We start from the raw sequence: 19,717 nt of genomic DNA on the forward strand, positions 1-19,717 counted from the left end.
TCTGAAATCACTATCATTTCAATATTTCATAATATTTTATTTTCCCTTAGAATAATTAAATAGTTGTATGTCCAGTGACTTTAATGATCTTACGTTTTGGAGCTAAGCTCTTCACATGTCAAGGTATAAGGGTTGATTTATTCTTTTTTCCCAGTTTAGAGTACAGCTGAATTCCATGGTGCAGCTAAAAACGGATTAACCGCATGATCCCATCCTAAGGTTTTTGTTGGCTGGGTCAACTCCAACAGGGCAGAGGACTTGTGCATTCAGAGGTATTGACCCAATGGCTTTATCCTGTGAGGATTCATTAATTTCTCTGTTGTGTTTTACTAATATAAGCACCACTGAGAATTTGTTTAACAAAATCTTCTCTACCTCAGCCCCAAAAGAATGCAAAAGCAATAGAGAGGTTCCAAACTTTTATGCCTTAGACTCTTGTTTATTTTTCAGGGGAGATTACCGTAAGCAATAATTCTTTCTCACTTCAGGAAAAACTGTCAGAGGAAGAGAGAAAACACAAGGAAGCTTTGGAAGGTCTTCACATGGTGGTGGATGAGGATTCGAGGAGCGAAAGTAGCAGTGTCGACGATGGGAAAGAAAACACCAAACTGCTGTTGGAAAGATTGAAAGCTCTAGAGGTAAGAAATGAAACAATTTTTTCATGTTTGAGGAAAAATGACAGTGCTCTGCTTCTTTTATTAACATTGGTTTTGAGTGAGAATAAGTCTTCCTTTCTCGGTTCTCCTAGACAAATAGGATCCTAAGATCTCCCATTGTGAATCATTTGCAATTGATGAGTAAGCGGTTAAAATTTGTAGCACTGAGAGTCTTGCCCTAGTGACTCTGATTGGAATGCCTTAAACAGTGTACATAGGACAATAATTCATTTTAAATTCAGTTCAGCCCTCAAACTGGATCAGTACTCCTAAAATGGCATGCACTCAAGGGAAGGTGCTGTGTGGTATTTCACTTTGTTTTCCCAATGCCTAATATAATGAATACTTGAGTGAGTGAATAAATAAAATATCCATTACTATATAAAGATGATTGCAAGAAAAAAAATTTTAAGTAGTTGAAGCATGTCTTAAACAAAAACAATAACAACCTATGTGGAAATTTAGCATAGAAAACAGATACATGTAGAGGTGAGGCTGAGCTAAGGGTACCTTAAGGAGGATTTGGAGCCTCCAGAGCGCTTTGGAACCACTGGTCTTTTATTTAGTGGCCTTTGACATCCCTGCAAGTGCTAAATCCTGAACATTTATAGAAGTCTTCAAAGAACATTCCAGTTATTCTTTTTTTTATTTTTTTTAACGTTTATTCATTTTTGAGAGACAGAGACAGAGCATGAATGGGAAAGGAGCAGAGAGAGAGGGAGACACAGAATCTGAAACAGGTTCCAGGCTCTGAGCTGTCAGCACAGAGCCCAACACAGGTCTTGAACCCACGAACCATGAGACCATGGTCAAACTTGAATGCTTAACTAACTGAGCTACTCAGGGACCCCACATTCCAGTTATTCTTGATTGATATCTCACATGCTGAAAGACTCAGTGAACATGCCTTTTTCTATGAGTTGATTTAGCATAGAATAGGAACAGAATTACTTTTTAACCAGCCTATGGTGAGCCCATCTCATCTTAACTAGGTGCAAGGATCCTTCAGCTAACATCTACAAAATATAGTTCAACAGTAGGGTCTACAGAAGCCTGAAAATTAATGTGAAGAAACAAGACCCCAGAGAGGTCTTATTTCCTATGCTTGGTTACTGCAATTCTGCCTCCAATCTACCATGTTGTCTATAGTGAGCATGCCCTTTCCACACTAATTTCCTCAGCAAAGGTAAAGCAAAAGAGTTAAGATTATGGACTTTGGAGCCAGATTCCCATGTGGTTTTTTGTTTTGTTTTGTTTTTTGTTTTTGAATCCCAACTCTACTACTTTCTAGTTTTGAAATCTTTGGTAAGTTCACTAGGCTCTCTGTGCCTCTGTTTACTCAACTGCAAAAATGGGGATCATAACAGTAACCTACCTTATAGGTCATTGATGCAGAGTTAATGTCTGCACAGCGGTGCCTGGCACATGGTCTCCTCCATCCACCTACTGCAAGGCTCCTGACTTCTGCTAAATCATTTTTGTCCTTATTTACCTGGTTATAATGATTAACACAAGAACTATGAGTGAAAAAATTGAGCTACTCCACAAATGAGTGACTAAGGATTGACAAGTTAAGCAATTGATACCAAACATGGGGCAGAAGAGAAGTCAGTTTAGGGAGCTTCTGGCAGCTCCCCTGGGGCAAACAGCCAGGAATCAACCTTATTTTCCCAAAGCTTCTCATACTTGTGTCGTTTCTCAGACAGTCACTGAGGAAGGTGGGAAAACCTTCTCAAGGGAGACTGAGGTTGCTCTCTGAGACTTTTGAGAAAATCATAGCTTCGTTTAGAGTTTGAATTACCTGGATGTAATACTAGAAATGAGTTGATACTACAGTTTCTTATTTCCCCAGAACCATGTGCTTAAATTGTTAGTTTTATTCCTAACTATAGTGACAGTTGCTCTTAGTTCATCTAATTGTCACTGAGACAACTTTGTGAAGGACATTTTATTTAATCAAGCTAAGAGGTATTTTAAAAATATCTTTGGCAGCAAATGTTTCTTAAACCCTCGCTGAGTAAGAGAGAAACAGTATTTTTTTTTCTTTCGCAGAGATCTTTATACTTCAGGCAACAAGTCTTGCGTCCATTAGTTGGATGCAATTGATGATATCTCTAAGTGTGATTAATCCGCACAATTTTAATCCACAAAAATATTTTATTTTCTAAATTAGTTTCTTCTGGTCACAGTGTCACTGCTCGTTTCCTAAAATTTTTTGCTCAATATTAACTGAACTCTATCCTTGCCCACAATGCTCACCACCATCTATTTGAATGGAAAATAAAAATAGATATTCATTATATATATTTATATTTTTTCATTAATATATATGTGTGTGCATATAAAATACACATACAAACCATATATATGTGTCATACAATTTACCTATGAATTTAATATTTTACTTAATTTAATTTTTAAACATCTATTACATGTGCTTTCTGTATAGAATCTTTTGCTTAAGTTAGCAGTTATTGTAGGAAAATTGAATGCACTCAGAGCTGGGCATAGTCCCCCCACCCAGATGTATACACTTTAACAAAATGTTCCTCTGGAAGATGGCAGGGGAATTAACCATAATGCTTCAAACTTACTTTGGCAAAATTTGATGTTATATAACACGATTTTAGGAAAACAAAAAATATTTTCCATCAGTGTATTTTTGAAACACTCGCCTTTGTGTACCCTAATCTCTTGGCTCCTGGTGTTAGAGGAAGTAGAGAGGGATGTTCCATAGGCTGATGGAAATCATCCTTTCTTAATTCCTACTCCCCACACAGTTCCCAGGAAAGTGTGCAAAAGGAGAAGATTCATAGACTTAAATTCCAATATTATGTTCATGATTAATATTACAATAATATTCAAAAGCTACCTAAAACATATCTGAGGAGCCCCTGAATTTGAGAATTGAGTTCATATTGTCCAAGCACATTATTCCCTGACCTGAGGAGAGTCAAGTGTTCCCAGTCCCACCCCAGGATTGTTCCCTGTTGTGGTCCTTTCTGGGGATTAGTTCCTACATGATTCAGCTTCAGTCCCTCTTTCTTTTCCTTTCAGAATCAACCTCATGTGAAACAGAATCCTGTTACTTAATTTTTCCAAAACCCAACCCCACAAAGCATATGGGGACACATATTCACTAAAGGGTACTCCATGGCAGAATATTTCAAAGCTAAGGGCTTTGAACTTGGTCTTTAGTTAGCTGTTTCCTCCAAGTCCTCCAGCTACAGGGCATTTCTCCCTTGCCCCTTTCTTAGTCTCCTGGCACAGGAGGTGGCCAGGTCTTTCCCACTTGCTCCTTCTCCCATGGCCAAGGCCCCGATCACTAATTATGCAGAGCTCTATACTCTGTCCTTGTACTCCAATTCTGGTCTCATTCAATCCCATTCCCAGAATTCATCAAGGTATTTTGCTAAATAAGACATTTACCTTCCAAAAACAGCTCCAGGGCCAGAAATCAAAATAATTATTAATATCCCCTCCTCCCCCTCCCCTTGTGAATTGTTTTTTCTCTGCTCAGTATCTTGGTTTCAGTAATTTTCAAGTGTTCATGAAGAAGGGTAGACCATTACCCTCACCACCCAGCAACTACTTTCCCCTCCCTAGATTGTAATATTTGTTTAGGGTCCTGATATCTGGTGGAGGAGCCATTTGGTGTATTTTATATCTGTGTCATAAGGGCCACATGGGTCATTCAGATGCCACTTGCATATTTTCTATAACTTTATAGTGCCAGTTGTAGTGTTTTCTAAAAATGTTTCATTTCCAAGACTTGTGTTTAAGAGACTGCTTACTCAACTTAGGATCAAGCTCATCATTTCAGTAGCACTTCCCTGTCACAGGCCACATCTGTGAAAGGACCACCCCTCTCTCCAACCCTATCCCTGACCACTGTTTCAAGGGATTTTCCCAGACTTCACCTCCACAATCCATTGACTTGATCTTGTGTCTTCCCTGGGTTTTGTCCTCAGGATTGCTTATGGATTTGCTTATGGGCATGTTCCTTGAAATACATGATTTGTTTGCCTCAGGCCCCTCTCCCCACATTCCCACTTGCTCTTTCTCATCACTCATTGACCAGCTGCACACCTGACTAGAAAAGGGCTGGACATACCCTTTTCTCACTCTCAACTCCCATAGCATCACTGATTCTCAGACTCTAGCCAGAGGGAGAGCAGGCCTGAGACAACCTGGGAGTTCTGAGCCTCCAGGTAAATGCTGATGCCTTAGCTATAGCCTCAAGGTCAGAGGAACTTGGCTTCTTATATAAAAGATTTACTTTGTGCGGAAAAATATGGCAATTAAATATGTTAAAGTAGATAACAGCTTTTTCTACTCAGTTATACCTTTCCATGAAAGTATGACAATTAAAGTGCTAAGCATAAGCATTTTTGCTAATCAGTAATTCCTATTTAAAATGAGGTAGTTTAAAATAATAATTCTCAAAGCTGTCTGCACATCACAATTATATGTTAAGTTCATAGTCAATAGATACTTATTGAATACCTTCTATAGTCCAAACACTAGGAGTAGATCAATTTTCATGGTCCAAAACCCCAGTGAACAGAGACAGAAATTATACACTTAAATAATAAATAAGCAAGCAAACAGATAAATAGGCAAATGGGTGACTCTGAAAAAGAAAAGTCAGGTGAGATAGTCTAGGGAGAGTGGAGAAGAGAAACAGAGGAGTTATTTACCTACAATGGCAGCTGATACCAGGCCATAAGTAACACAAAGGAGACAACTGAATAAAGACATGGACAGTGGACAAAGGACAAAGAGAAACTGCAGGTGAGGAAGCCTAGATATGGTAGAAAAGTTGGCAAGTTAGAGAAACAAAAGAAAGATCTTTGCCCTAGGACACAGGTATAAGGTTAAAAAATGGGAAGAAGATGAATTCGGAGGAGTAGACAACGGCCAAACCCTTTAAAATCTTATAGGCCACAGTCACAGAAAAGACTTTGAATATAATTATGAATTTAAAGTGAAGTCATCAGCGATCGTTAACTAGGGAAATAACATGGTCTGACGTGTGCTTTAGAGAGACAACTCTTGCTGCTTGTGGGCTAATAGCAGGACAGGAAGTCCAAGTGGGAGGTAGTTTTAGAGTCTAGATGGGAGGTGTTAGTAGACCGGTCTAGAACGGGTACCTAGGACTAATAGGAAATAATAATATATAATAATATCATTAGACCAGTGGGATAGAGGGGAATAATGATAGTGACAGTGGTGGCAAGCTCTGACTTAGAGCTTAGTATGTCCAAGCACTGTTCCAGTTTATTTACCTGTCTGTGAATATAGACATACACATGTATGCACACATGTGCACATACACACACACACTATTTTAATCTTTATAATAACATTGTGGGGGTGGGTAGATAAGATTATCATCTCCATTTTACAGATGAGGAAACTGAGCCCCTAAAAGCTAGGTAAGTTGCCCAAGGCTATGCAGTCAATAAGTGTGAGAGTCAGAATTTGAACTCCAGTATGGTTCCACTATGTTATGGTGATAAGAAATGGTCAAGTAAGTATGTATTTTAGAAGCGAAGCCTACTGGCATTACTGAAGGATTGGCTGTGGAATGTAAGAGAATGTGAGAAATCAAGAGTGACCTTTAGGTTCGGGCCTTAGCAACTGAATATGGGGTTGTAGTAGATCTCTGAAAAGAGCCAGGCTTGGAGGAAAGATGACTTGGTGAAAGGAATATACTATCATCAGTTCGTTTTGTCCATGTTAAGCTGAGATTCCTACTAAACATTCAAGTGATGTTGTTTGGTAAGCAGTTGGATACTCAAGGCCAAGGTCAGGGCTGGAGGCATATAGATTTGAGAGTCATCAGCATATAGATGGCATTCTACGTTATGGGACTTAATAAGGCCACATCAGAAGTAAGTGTAAATGTGGACCTTAACAGGGCAGAGGACAGACCCCGGGGGTGCCCCTCCATTAGAGGTCTGGCAGAGAATGAAGAGCTAGCCAACAAGACTGGGAAAGAGTCATTAGTGAGGTAGGAGGAAAATCAGAAAGGTGAGGTGTCATAGAAGACTAAAGAAGAAAGTGTTTCAAGGGCAGCCTTGTCAGTACCATTAACAGAATAAGAAAGATAAAGCACGGAATCCATCACTGACTGGCAAGGGATGGGGAGAGCTAAAAGCTGGATGGCAACAGTTTCTGATGTGAATGGGTAGGATGGCAAGGAGGTGGAGAAAACACATACAGGAGGCTCTTTTGAGAAGTTTTCCTGTGAAGTGGGGCCAACATGGGGACAGTCCTGCCCGAAGAGAGACACAGTACAAGCCCTTAAAAACAACAGCAAAGAAAAGCAGGGTACTGTTCAGGGCATGCTAGTGTGCCAATAGGAGTGATGTGGTGGAAAAGACAAAATCCCTGATGCAGGAGAGAGAAATAGAAATGTAGGAGTGAAATCCACAGGGGGTGAAACCCGGGCAGAAACTGAGCTTCCAATACTTCAGGTGCCTAGATGACAACCCAGGAAACTCCAACGCATGAGGTCTGAGATGGAGAATCAACATCTGTGTTGTCGTCAAGCCCTGTGGGAGATTGAGATGCACAGCCAGGATTGAGAACCACTGATGGTAGAGTCTTAGGGTGATATTAAAAGCTCTCCAAACACCTTAGGTTCAGTTCAGTACCAAACACAGTCTTGAGTAGACCTTTCCATGAATGTTCAAACTCAGATGCAGAAGTCCCACCTTCACATGCTCAGTGCCAGAGTGTGTTGGAGCCTGAGGAAAGCTTGTAACCACAAGTGCTCTGAAGCATCTTCTGCCCTGCCTGGATGGCTCCCCTGACATGGCATTGGGGGTGATACACCGGGCTTAGCTTTGGCTCTCTGCTGATGAGAGGAGGTGTCATTTCTTAACATTCCCAGTTAGCTTTAAGTTCTTACCTTGTCCTTCCTCTCACTTTTACCCTCTCCTATCCTAAGATAACATAAAAGGAAATTTTAAAGGAATAAAGCAGTACGCTGGTGGTAGTCTGAATAGAAATCCTTAACTGTTTCCTTCTCATCTTTAAATTCTATGACAGTCTGCTGACAGGTAACTCCAGACATCCCTGTCTGAAAGCATCTGCTGTATATCTTTCTCCTGATTAATTTGTATCCAACTGTGGGTCACCTAGCAACAATCACAAAGCTAGGATTAGAGACAAAAACTTCTCTTCAGCAAAGGGGCTTGAAGTTAAAAAAAATCCTATGTCAGTATATAACTTTTTACTAGCAATTTTCTGATTATAAAAGTAGCAGTCATATCATAGAAAGGAAAATACAAGGCAATAGAGATTGTAATCATACCACTCAGAAATATGTTATATGACATGTCTATTTCCATTTTTTCTGTTGTACTTAATCAAATTAGAAAATTATAAAATATCACATTATACAGTTTAGTAGCTTGCTCCTTCGTGTAATAAATACATCAATATTATTTTTCTATCTTAATTCTAAAATATGATTTAATGGCTGTGCAAAAATTTGTCAAATGGATACAAAGTACCATTTATTTAATCTCTGGTTTAAATACTTAGGTTGTTGACACTTTTTCATTATTATAATGTTGTGATGAAAATCCTGGTACCTAAGACTTCTATGCATATATTTTAATATAATATTAGAATATGACCATTCTTTTAAAAAAGTTAGGGGCTCCTGGGTGCCTCAGTCGGTTAAACGTCTGACTTTGGCTCAGGTCATGAGCTCACAGTACATGAGTTCGAGCCTCGCGTCAGGCTCTATGCTGACGACTCAGAGCCTGGAGCCTGCTTTGGATTCTGTGCCTCCCTGTCTCTCTGCCCCTCCCCTGCTTGCCCTCTCTCTCTCTCTCTCTCTCTCTCTCTCTCTCTCTCTCTCATTCTCAAAAATAAATAAACATTAAAAAAATTTAAAGTTATGCAAGTAGGCAGATCTCTTCATATCTAATTAAGAATAAATGGCTCTCGGAGGTTCCGGAAGATGGCGGCGTAGGAGGACGCGGGGCTCACAACGCGTCCTGCCGATCACTTAGATTCCACCTACACCTGCCTAAAGAACCCAGAAAACCGCCAGAGGATTAGCAGAAGGGAGTCTCCGGAGTCAAGCGCAGACTAGAGGCCCACGGAAGAGGGTAGGAAGGGCGGCGAGGCTGTGCGCGCTCCACGGACTGGCGGGAGGGGGCCGGGGCGGAGGGGCGGCTCGCCGGCCAAGCAGAGCCCCCGAGTCTGGCTGGCAAAAGCGGAGGGGCCGGACAGACTGTGTTCCGACAGCAAGCGCGACTTAGCGTCTGGGAGGTCATAAGTTAACAGCTCTGCTCGGAAAGCGGGAAGGCTGGAGGACAAAGGGAGGGAGAGCTGCTGAGCGCCCGGACGGCAGAGCTCAGCTTGGCGGGGAACAAAGGCGCTCGCCAGTGCCATCTCCCCCGCCCATCCCCCAGCCAAAATCCAAAAGGGAACCAGTTCCTGCCAGGGAACTTGCTCGCTCCGCGCAAACACCCAACTCTGTGCTTCTGCAGAGCCAAACCTCCGGCAGCGGATCTGACTCCCTCCCGCTGCCACAGGGCTCCTCCTGGAGTGGATCACCTAAGGAGAAGCGAGCTAAGCCTGCCCCTCCAGCCCCCGTGCACCTTGCCTACCCACCCCAGCTAATACCCCAGATCCCCAGCAACACAAGCCTGGCAGTGTGCAAGTAGCCCAGACGGGACACGCCACCCCACAGTGAATCCCGCCCCTAGGAGAGGGGAAGAGAAGGCACACACCAGTCTGACTGTGGCCCCAGCGGTGGGCTGGGGGCAGACATCAGGTCGGACTGCGGCCCCGCCCACCAACTCCAGTTATACACCACAGTACAGGGGAAGTGCCCTGCAGGTCCTCACCACGCAAGGGACTCTCCAAAATGACCAAACGGAAGAATTCCCCTCAGAAGAATCTCCAGGAAATAACAACAGCTAATGAACTGATCAAAAAGGATTTAAATAATATAACAGAAAGTGAATTTAGAATAATAGTCATAAAATTAATCACTGGGCTTGAAAACAGTATACAGGACAGCAGAGAATCTCTTGCCACAAAGATCGAGGGACTAAGGAACAGTCACGAGGAGTTGAAAAACGCTTTAAACGAAATGCAAAACAAAATGGAATCCACGATGGCTCGGCTTGAAGAGGCAGAGGAGAGAATAGGTGAACTAGAAGATAAAGTTATGGAGAAAGAGGAAGCTGAAAGAAAGAGAGATAAAAAAATCCAGGAGTATGAGGGGAAAATTAGAGAACTAAGTGATACACTAAAAAAAAATAATATACGCATAATTGGTATCCCAGAGGAGGAAGAGAGAGGGAAAGGTGCTGAAGGGGTACTTGAACAAATTATAGCTGAGAACTTCCCTGAACTGGGGAAGGAAAAAGGCATTGAAATCCAAGAGGCACAGAGAACTCCCTTCAGACGTAACTTGAATCGATCTTCGGCACGACATATCATAGTGAAACTGGCAAAATACAAGGATAAAGAGAAAATTCTGAAAGCAGCAAGGGATAAACGTGCCCTCACTTATAAAGGGAGACCTATAAGACTCGTGACTGATCTCTCCTTTGAAACTTGGCAGGCCAGAAAGGCTTGGCACGATATCTACAGTGTGCTAAACAGAAAAAATATGCAGCCGAGAATCCTTTATCCAGCAAGTCTGTCATTTAGAATAGAAGGAGAGATAAAGGTCTTCCCAAACAAACAAAAACTGAAGGAATTTGTCACCACGAAACCAGCCCTACAAGAGATCCTAAGGGGGATCCTGTGAGACAAAGTACCAGAGACATCACTACAAGCATAAAACATACAGACATCACAATGACTCTAAACCCATATCTTTCTATAATAACACTGAATGTAAATGGATTAAATGCGCCAACTAAAAGACATAGGGTATCAGAATGGATAAAAAAACAAGACCCATCTATTTGCTGTCTACAAGAGACTCATTTTAGATCTGAGGACACCTTTAGATTGAGAGTGAGGGGATGGAGAACTATTTATCATGCTCCTGGAAGCCAAAAGAAAGCTGGAGTAGCCATACTTATATCAGACAAACTAGACTTTAAATTAAAGGCTGTAACAAGAGATGAAGAAGGGCATTATATAATAATCACAGGGTCTATCCACCAGGAAGAGCTAACTATTATAAATGTCTATGCGCCAAATACCCGAGCCCCCAGATATATAAAACAATTACTCATAAACATAAGCAACCTTATTGATAAGAATGTGGTCATTGCAGGGGACTTTAACACCCCACTTACAGAAATGGATAGATCATCTAGACACACAGTCAATAAAGAAACAAGGGCCCTGAATGATACATTGGATCAGATGGACTTGACAGATATATTTAGAACTCTGCATCCCAAAGCAACAGAATATACTTTCTTCTCGAGTGCACATGGAACATTCTCCAAGATAGATCATATACTGGGTCACAAAACAGCCCTTCATAAGTTTACAAGAATTGAAATTATACCATGCATACTTTCAGACCACAATGCTATGAAGCTTGAAATCAACCACAGGAAAAAGTCTGGAAAACCTCCAAAAGCATGGAGGTTAAAGAACACCCTACTAACAAATGAGTGGGTCAACCAGGCAATTAGAGAAGAAATTAAAATATACATGGAAACAAACGAAAATGAAAATACAACAATCCAAACGCTTTGGGATGCAGCGAAGGCAGTCCTGAGAGGAAAATACATTGCAATCCAGGCCCATCTCAAGAAACAAGAAAAATCCCAAATACAAAATCTAACAGCACACCTAAAGGAAATAGAAGCAGAACAGCAAAGGCAGCCTAAACCCAGCAGAAGAAGAGAAATAATAAAGATCAGAGCAGAAATAAACAATATAGAATCTAAAAAAACTGTAGAGCAGATCAACGAAACCAAGAGTTGGTTTTTTGAAAAAATAAACAAAATTGACAAACCTCTAGCCAGGCTTCTCAAAAAGAAAAGGGAGATGACCCAAATAGATAAAATCATGAATGAAAATGGAATGATTACAACCAATCCCTCAGAGATACAAACAATTATCAGGGAATACTATGAAAAATTATATGCCAGCAAATTGGACAACCTGGAAGAAATGGACAAATTTCTAAACACCCACACTCTTCCAAAACTCAATCAGGAGGAAATAGAAAGCTTGAACAGACCCATAACCAGCGAAGAAATTGAATCGGTTATCAAAAATCTCCCAACAAATAAGAGTCCAGGACCAGATGGCTTCCCAGGGGAGTTCTACCAGACATTTAAAGCAGAGATAATACCTATCCTTCTCAAGCTATTCCAAGAAATAGAAAGGGAAGGAAAACTTCCAGACTCATTCTATGAAGCCAGTATTACTTTGATTCCTAAACCAGACAGAGACCCAGTAAAAAAAGAGAACTACAGGCCAATATCCCTGATGAATATGGATGCAAAAATTCTTAATAAGATACTAGCAAATCGAATTCAACAGCATATAAAAAGAATTATTCACCATGATCAAGTGGGATTCATTCCTGGGATGCAGGGCTGGTTCAACATTCACAAATCAATCAACGTGATACATCACATTAACAAAAAAAAAGAGAAGAACCATATGATCCTGTCAATCGATGCAGAAAAGGCCTTTGACAAAATCCAGCACCCTTTCTTAATAAAAACCCTTGAGAAAGTCGGGATAGAAGGAACATACTTAAAGATCATAAAGGCCATTTATGAAAAGCCCACAGCTAACATCATCCTCAACGGGGAAAAACTGAGAGCTTTTTCCCTGAGATCAGGAACACGACAGGGATGCCCACTGTCACCGCTGTTGTTTAATATAGTGCTGGAAGTTCTAGCATCAGCAATCAGACAACAAAAGGAAATCAAAGGCATCAAAATTGGCAAAGATGAAGTCAAGCTTTCGCTTTTTGCAGATGACATGATATTATACATGGAAAATCCGATAGACTCCACCAAAAGTCTGCTAGAACTGATACATGAATTCAGCAAGGTGGCAGGATACAAAATCAATGTGCAGAAATCAGTTGCATTCTTATACACTAACAATGAAGCAACAGAAAGACAAATGAAGAAACTGATCCCATTCACAATTGCACCAAGAAGCATAAAATACCTAGGAATAAATCTAACCAAAGATGTAAAAGATCTGTATGCTGAAAACTATAGAAAGCTTATGCAGGTAATTGAAGAAGATATAAAGAAATGGAAAGACATTCCCTGCTCATGGATTGGAAGAATAAATATTGTCAAAATGTCAATACTACCCAAAGCTATCTACACATTCAATGCAATCCCAATCAAAATTGCACCAGCATTCTTCTCGAAACTAGAACAAGCAATCCTAAAATTCATATGGAACCACAAAAGGCCCCGAATAGCCAAAGTAATTTTGAAGAAGAAGACCAAAGCAGGAGGCATCACAATCCCAGACTTTAGCCTCTACTACAAAGCTGTAATCATCAAGTCAGCATGGTATTGGCATAAAAACAGACACGTAGACCAATGGAATAGAATAGAAACCCCAGAACTAGACCCACAAACGTATGGCCAACTCATCTTTGACAAAGCAGGAAAGAACATCCAATGGAAAAAAGACAGTCTCTTTAACAAATGGTGCTGGGAGAACTGGACAGCAACATGCAGAAGGTTGAAACTAGACCACTTTCTCACACCATTCACAAAAATAAACTCAAAATGGATAAAGGACCTGAATGTGAGACAGGAAACCATCAAAACCTTAGAGGAGAAAGCAGGAAAAGACCTCTCTGACCTCAGCCGTAGCAATCTCTTACTCGGCACATCCCCAAAGGCAAGGGAATTAAGAGCAAAAGTGAATTACTGGGACCTTATGAAGATCAAAAGCTTCTGCACAGCAAAGGAAACAACCAACAAAACTAAAAGGCAACCAACGGAATGGGAAAAGATATTTGCAAATGACACATCGGACAAAGGGCTAGTATCCAAAATCTATAAAGAGCTCATCAAACTCCACACCCGAAAAACAAATAACCCAGTGAAGAAATGGGCAGAAAACATGAATAGACACTTCTCTAAAGAAGACATCCGGATGGCCAACAGGCACATGAAAAGATGTTCAACGTCGCTCCTTATCAGGGAAATACAAATCAAAACCACACTCAGATATCACCTCACGCCAGTCAGAGTGGCCAAAATGAAGAAATCAGGAGACTATAGATGCTGGAGAGGATGTGGAGAAACAGGAACCCTCTTGCACTGTTGGTGGGAATGCAAATTGGTGCAGCCGCTCTGGAAAGCAGTGTGGAGGTTCCTCAGAAAATTAAAAATAGACCTACCCTATGACCCAGCAATAGCACTGCTAGGAATTTATCCAAGGGATACAGGAGTACTGATGCATAGGGGCACCTGTACCCCAATGTTTATAGCGGCACTCTCAACAATAGCCAAATTATGGAAAGAGCCTAAATGTCCATCAACTGATGAATGGATAAAGAAATTGTGGTTTATATACACAATGGAATACTACGTGGCAATGAGAAAAAATGAAATATGGCCTTTTGTAGCAACATGGATGGAACTGGAGAGTGTGATGCTAAGTGAAATAAGCCATACAGAGAAAGACAGATACCATATGGTTTCACTCTTATGTGGATCCTGAGAAACATAACAGAAACCCATGGGGGAGGGGAAGGAAAAAAAAAAAAAAAAGAGGTTAGAGTGGGAGAGAGCCAAAGCATAAGAGACTGTTAAAAACTGAGAACAAATTGAGGGTTGATGGGGGGTGGGAGGGAGGGCAGGGTGGGTGATGGGTATTGAGGAGGGCACCTTTTGGGATGAGCACTGGGTGTTGTATGGAAACCAATTTGACAGTAAATTTCATATATTAAAAAATAAAAAATTAAAAAAAAAAAAAAGAATAAATGGCTCTCTGAAATTAATAATTCCAGAGGTGACTCTGGTGGGGACAGCACAGTTAGGGAAAAGCCCCCAAGCCACCCTTTAGGGAGCCACCCTCGTTGTTCAGTACAGGATAAAATGATAGGATGGTTCAGGGGCTGCTCAAGCAATTCCAGAGATCTGAATTCTTGGGAAAACTTCACCATGCAGGCCATCCTGCTCTTCTTTCAAAGTATTGTTTGTGATTGTTCTTTCAATCACAAATCATAGAGGCGTTACTCTGGCTGAGTTAGGCAATAGCATGTTGCCAGAACTAGAGACTGAGGTATAACGATGGCTGGAGGCACAGGTGAATGCCGAGGTTCAGGCCGGTCAGGGAGCAGCTGCCCTCGCTCAGCTTTGCCTTCCTCTAAGTAGGTTCCATTCTTCTTTTTAAGTTTTTGTTGTTGTTTTTGTTGTTTGTTTTGAGAGAGAGAGAGAGAGAGAGAGAGAGAGAGAGAGAGAATGCACACAGGGGAGGGACAAAGAGAGAGAGAATCCCACACATGTTCTCATGACCATGAGGTCATGACCTGAGCCAAAATCAAGAGTCTGACCCTTGACTGACTGAGCCACCCAGGCACCTCTGAGTGGGTTTCATTGTTACGCAGGCTCTCTTTATGTGTTGGCAAAGATGCAACCAGAAGCTTCCAGGTTAGTGTCCCACTGAATCAGCAACACCAGTGAAAGGATCACTTCTCTTTCTAGTAGTTCTGTGAGAACTCCCAGACTCCAGAGAGGGGCGACATTGGCATGTGTTCATACCCTGGCCATTGGAGGGTGGAGCATCTCGACTGATAGGCCCATCAATTCCATGATCTGGCAAAGTTCTAGTGTTTTGGTTACTTAAATGTCAGAAATGCTTTCATATCACTCAGGAAGGTAGGTTGGTGCTTAGATATAGTCTTTTCCTTCTGTGCTTATCTTCTTTCTTCTAACGCCCTTCCACATCCTCCTTCACCTCCTCCTTTTCTCTTTCTTCTCTCTTCTTCCTTCTTCTTCATCCTTGCCACTCTCTCCCTCTTTCTATCTTTTCCCACTCCTTCCTCTCTCCCTTCTTTGGCATCTCTAGACCTTCACTGCTATGGGATGTTGGACTTACAAAGATCCATGGAACATGTTCTCTGTCCTTGAGACATTCACACTGTTGGAAGGAAGACAAAAATATGCTAATTTAAATAATGAAAATAATAATGTGTGCTAAAATTTCCAAAAAAATTAAAAATTATGTACGAGAATCAATGAAACACCAAGATAGAAGTACCTGACTGGATTCTTTTCGAGAATGCATAGAGATAAGAAGGTGCCGCTTGAACCAAGTTTTTAAGGCTGTATGCAAATTTTACAGGCAAACAGTAAGAGCAGAAGCAGAGGGAGTTGCCTTGATAAAAGCAGCAAAGCCTGAACAAGTCTCAAGGAGCCACCAGCAAGTGGGCCTGCCTGAGTCTAGGGTACTTCTGGTCATAAATTAGAATGAAAACCTTTTCCTGTCCTTTGTGTGCAAGTGCATGGAAATACCCATCTACCCAACACATATATATTAAGAGCTAACAATATTTCTTCTTTTTTTAAAAGCTTATTTTTTAAATTTATTTTTGACAGAGAGATAGACAGTAAGCAGGGGAGGGGCGGAGAGACAGAGGGAGAGAAAGAATCCAAGCAGTCTCCTTGCCATCAGCACAGAGCCAGGTGTGGGACTCGAACTTACAAACCATGAGATCATGACCTGAGTCTAAATCAAGAGTGGGATGCTTAACTGACTGAGCCACCCAGGTGCCAGCCCCCCCTTTTTACAATTTATGGAATTGTCTAATCACACCTCCGATCTGTCTAGAGACATCTGTAACTAACAGCCCCTCCAGCCCCCACAGTACCCTGGAGCTGTAGTTCCCCAGGAGCCTCAGTCCCGCTTACCGCATAACATAACATGGCCAAACAAACACACAAGTGGCAGTGCGAACAGTTCTGAGTCTTGGGGAGAATATTTATGGCCTTAAAACTTAGGCCCCCACTGACTTTGGAGTGTAGAAAAATACGTGCGTGCCATAAACAGAAGTTGTACCAATCACTGAAAGCCTTTGATCGCCTCTCCTTGTCTTTCTGCCTGTCTCTTTACTATTGATGCGAGGGAGCTCAACTTGTCTGCAATTTACTCTCCCCAGTAACAGGCAGCCGGGGATTCCTCTTACCTTGGGTTTTGTTAGCATCTACAGCACTGTTTTACAGCAGCCCTTCTGGCCTTCCAGCTCCTGGAAGCTTGTTCAATCAAGACATAACCTTTTATCGGTTATGACCAACTGCTGAGGGGAAAGAAAAAGTCCTCAGTGGGAGGTGGTGGGCTCAAGTGTTAGGGCACCTGTGGCTACAATGCCCCTGTGGGGCCAGATCTGGGGGGAAGCTTGATGGAAATACCTCGGATGTTAGAAAACAGCCAATATGTCAGGAATTAATCTGCATAAATGTGTTACTTTGCCCTACTCAGATTTGCGTGGGAGCTTGTAAGAAAACCCCAGATCTTAGAGAAGGCTAATGCATCAAGGACTAATCTCCATAAATATTTAAGAGCCATCAAAGAAGAAAAATGAACCATAGAGCCAACATTAATTGTGCCCACAGATAATTAGAACAAAGTGTTGTTAATTGTGTGTTGGTTTAATGTTATGTAGCCGTGGCCTTGTTTTTTTCCTGGAGAGTATAAATTTTGATGTCAGAAACTGAAAGCTGGCCGGCTTGATTAATCAAAAGGCCTCAATTTGCTCAGTTACAGCCAATTAGCATTTTAATCCTTATCTACAAAGTATGATTAAGCTTAGTATGTCATGAGTATAATTGGAAAACAAAACCCCAAATCTTGGTTCTTTTTCCACAGTGGGTGTCTGAGCTGTCCTAGATGTGACGTTTCTAAGTAACATACCTGAGTGTCATGAATAAAAATTAGAAGCTGTGATTCAAAAAGCAGTATGATTGATGAGCAGTCCCAGTTACAGAACCAGGGCATTCTATAAACTCTGTTCATTTGGTAGGAGAAAATGTTACACAGCCTTGGGGGGAGAAATGGCTCCAGAATGGGGTCCAGAAATGTGTCCTTGTTATATGCATAGGTATTACCTTTAGCAGCTGAGTCAGGAAATATGGCCACTCTAACACTATGAAGTGTTGTAAGGAATCTACTTACTCTGATTTCTCATGGCAGCCTTTTGAGGGGGATCTAACTCATTAGCATTCAAATCAGCCCCAACCCTAGAGCCTTTCTGCTTTGGGAGTGAGAAATATACAGTTTTACTTTATTACCAAAGCACTGTGACCAACTGCTAGAATGAATCAGGGATTTTGAGATTTGAACATGGCGGGGAGGGGAGAGATTAATAAATGCAAAGGACCATGGGTGGAAGGATCTCCACAGTATTAGTTTAGATAATCACTTCTGTTTTAGAACCACATAAAATACGTCTTTGGTCTTATTTGTGAATGTAACTTAGGAAATGTAAACATCCTCAGTGTGCCCAGTAGCATCCCTGGCTTCCTAATTGGGGCTCATTAGTGATAGCACACCGCAAGTCGGTACAACCTCTCTTTCAGAGCTCCATGTTCATAAGTATTTTCAACTAATACAGTGAAGTGGGGCTCTCCTAGAAAGCAAGTTTCCACTGTGCTTTCAAGAAGGTGTGGTTTGTAATAAGTGCCTATTGTTTGTTGGGTGAAGACACTATCTCAACATAGCAAAGGAAAAAGAAGAAATCCTTTTACAGTTACAATCAGGGAACATAATCGGTTCAGGAAGTTTGGATCTTCTTTCTCAGGACAGAGAGGTTTCTGTCACTTGTGTCTCATTTGTAGCCGTAGCCACAGGAACTTTCTTAGAAGCATGACAAACACCTTTTCATGTGGCATCATTATTGTTTTTTGCTTTTTATGTGCCTAGGGTCAAAGTCAAATTGGTTTTGGTAATCTCATAAAATACCAAGCTCATCATGAATTCATTTAGAGGAGACTGCCTCCCGCACAGTGTTGTAACTCGAGGGAAGTAACTCTGTAGGTCATTCCAGCTTCAAATGAGCAGCAACTATAGGCAGACAGTGTGTTGAAGTGCCGATGTGTCTAAGTCCATGTGATAAAATGGGTTCCTGAGAAACCCAAATACCCAAAAATCCCCCAGCAGTCTAGTTTTATGAGAGAGAGACAAATAAGAAAAGAAACAGATTTTATGTTTCACCCCAAATTCAGCGTCTGGGTGTTTTCTGAGATGAATGTAAATTCTTGAAGGCAGACCCCACTTGTGGCCTCACCCAATTCTCAGTGCCCCAAAAGCGAGTCTGAAGGCCTCATCACAAAGGTGTTAAAAGCTTCATAGATCATCAGAGCCAATCTAAATTATGCTCATTATTTAATAAGTATATACTGAATATAATAATTATAACAATTATATAACATTGCAACCTCTTGAGGCCAGCCGGATAGAAATATGGTAAATGTACTGGTAATACATTTGGGGGGGGGGAATATTAAAACATACTTATCTGATAATCTCATATGAATCTTAAACTGTATCAGCTTGTAATTCCAAAAGAAGGAATTTTTCAAAAATACTTTTAGTAAGGTACATGCTAGGAGTAAATGTATAGTGAACAAAGTTTGGTCTGTTTAAAAAATTAATGTCTTTGTTATAAAAGGCAGTTTTCAAAGAGGTAGAGAAGAATTCTTTGTTCCTCCTCCTTCTCTTCTGTCACTCTTATATCCTCCTTTACTTACTCTCAGACAGGCAGACACACACACACACACACACACACACACACACACACACCATGTGTATGTGCATTGCACACAACTGCGTTGCCCCCTCAAGCTGCATGGGTATCTGAGAATGGACATTCTTTTAGTGCATCTTGTGACTTAGAGACAATGGGCTATTTTGCTTCCAAACTTCTAGACTGTCTTTCACTACTGATCCTCCTATTTTACTCACTCACCAGCTTCTCTGCTTCTTCTCATCACTGGGTAGATGGACAGGGACAGGGGGTCTCTTGTCCTTCTTCCTCATCACATTTATTTTTGCTGATTCCATTTATCCTTTTCATTCCATTTGTGTTTGCCTCTCCCTCCACATAGTGAGTTGTTTAG

General features: G+C 41.2%; 1 protein-coding gene across 1 annotated transcript in view; it reads left to right on the forward strand.

Annotated features, from left to right (window-relative positions):
- Positions 1–19,717, forward strand: part of NCKAP5 (NCK associated protein 5) — a 776,078-nt gene that overhangs the window by 484,717 nt on the left and 271,644 nt on the right. The window contains exon 12 of the mRNA XM_049615277.1: positions 489–638. Within this exon, the coding sequence (XP_049471234.1) occupies positions 489–638 (150 nt within the window). The remainder of the gene's footprint in view (positions 1–488; positions 639–19,717) is intronic.

The sequence above is a fragment of the Panthera uncia genome (assembly GCF_023721935.1).
Source record: "Panthera uncia isolate 11264 chromosome C1 unlocalized genomic scaffold, Puncia_PCG_1.0 HiC_scaffold_3, whole genome shotgun sequence".
NCBI lineage: Eukaryota > Metazoa > Chordata > Mammalia > Carnivora > Felidae > Panthera > Panthera uncia.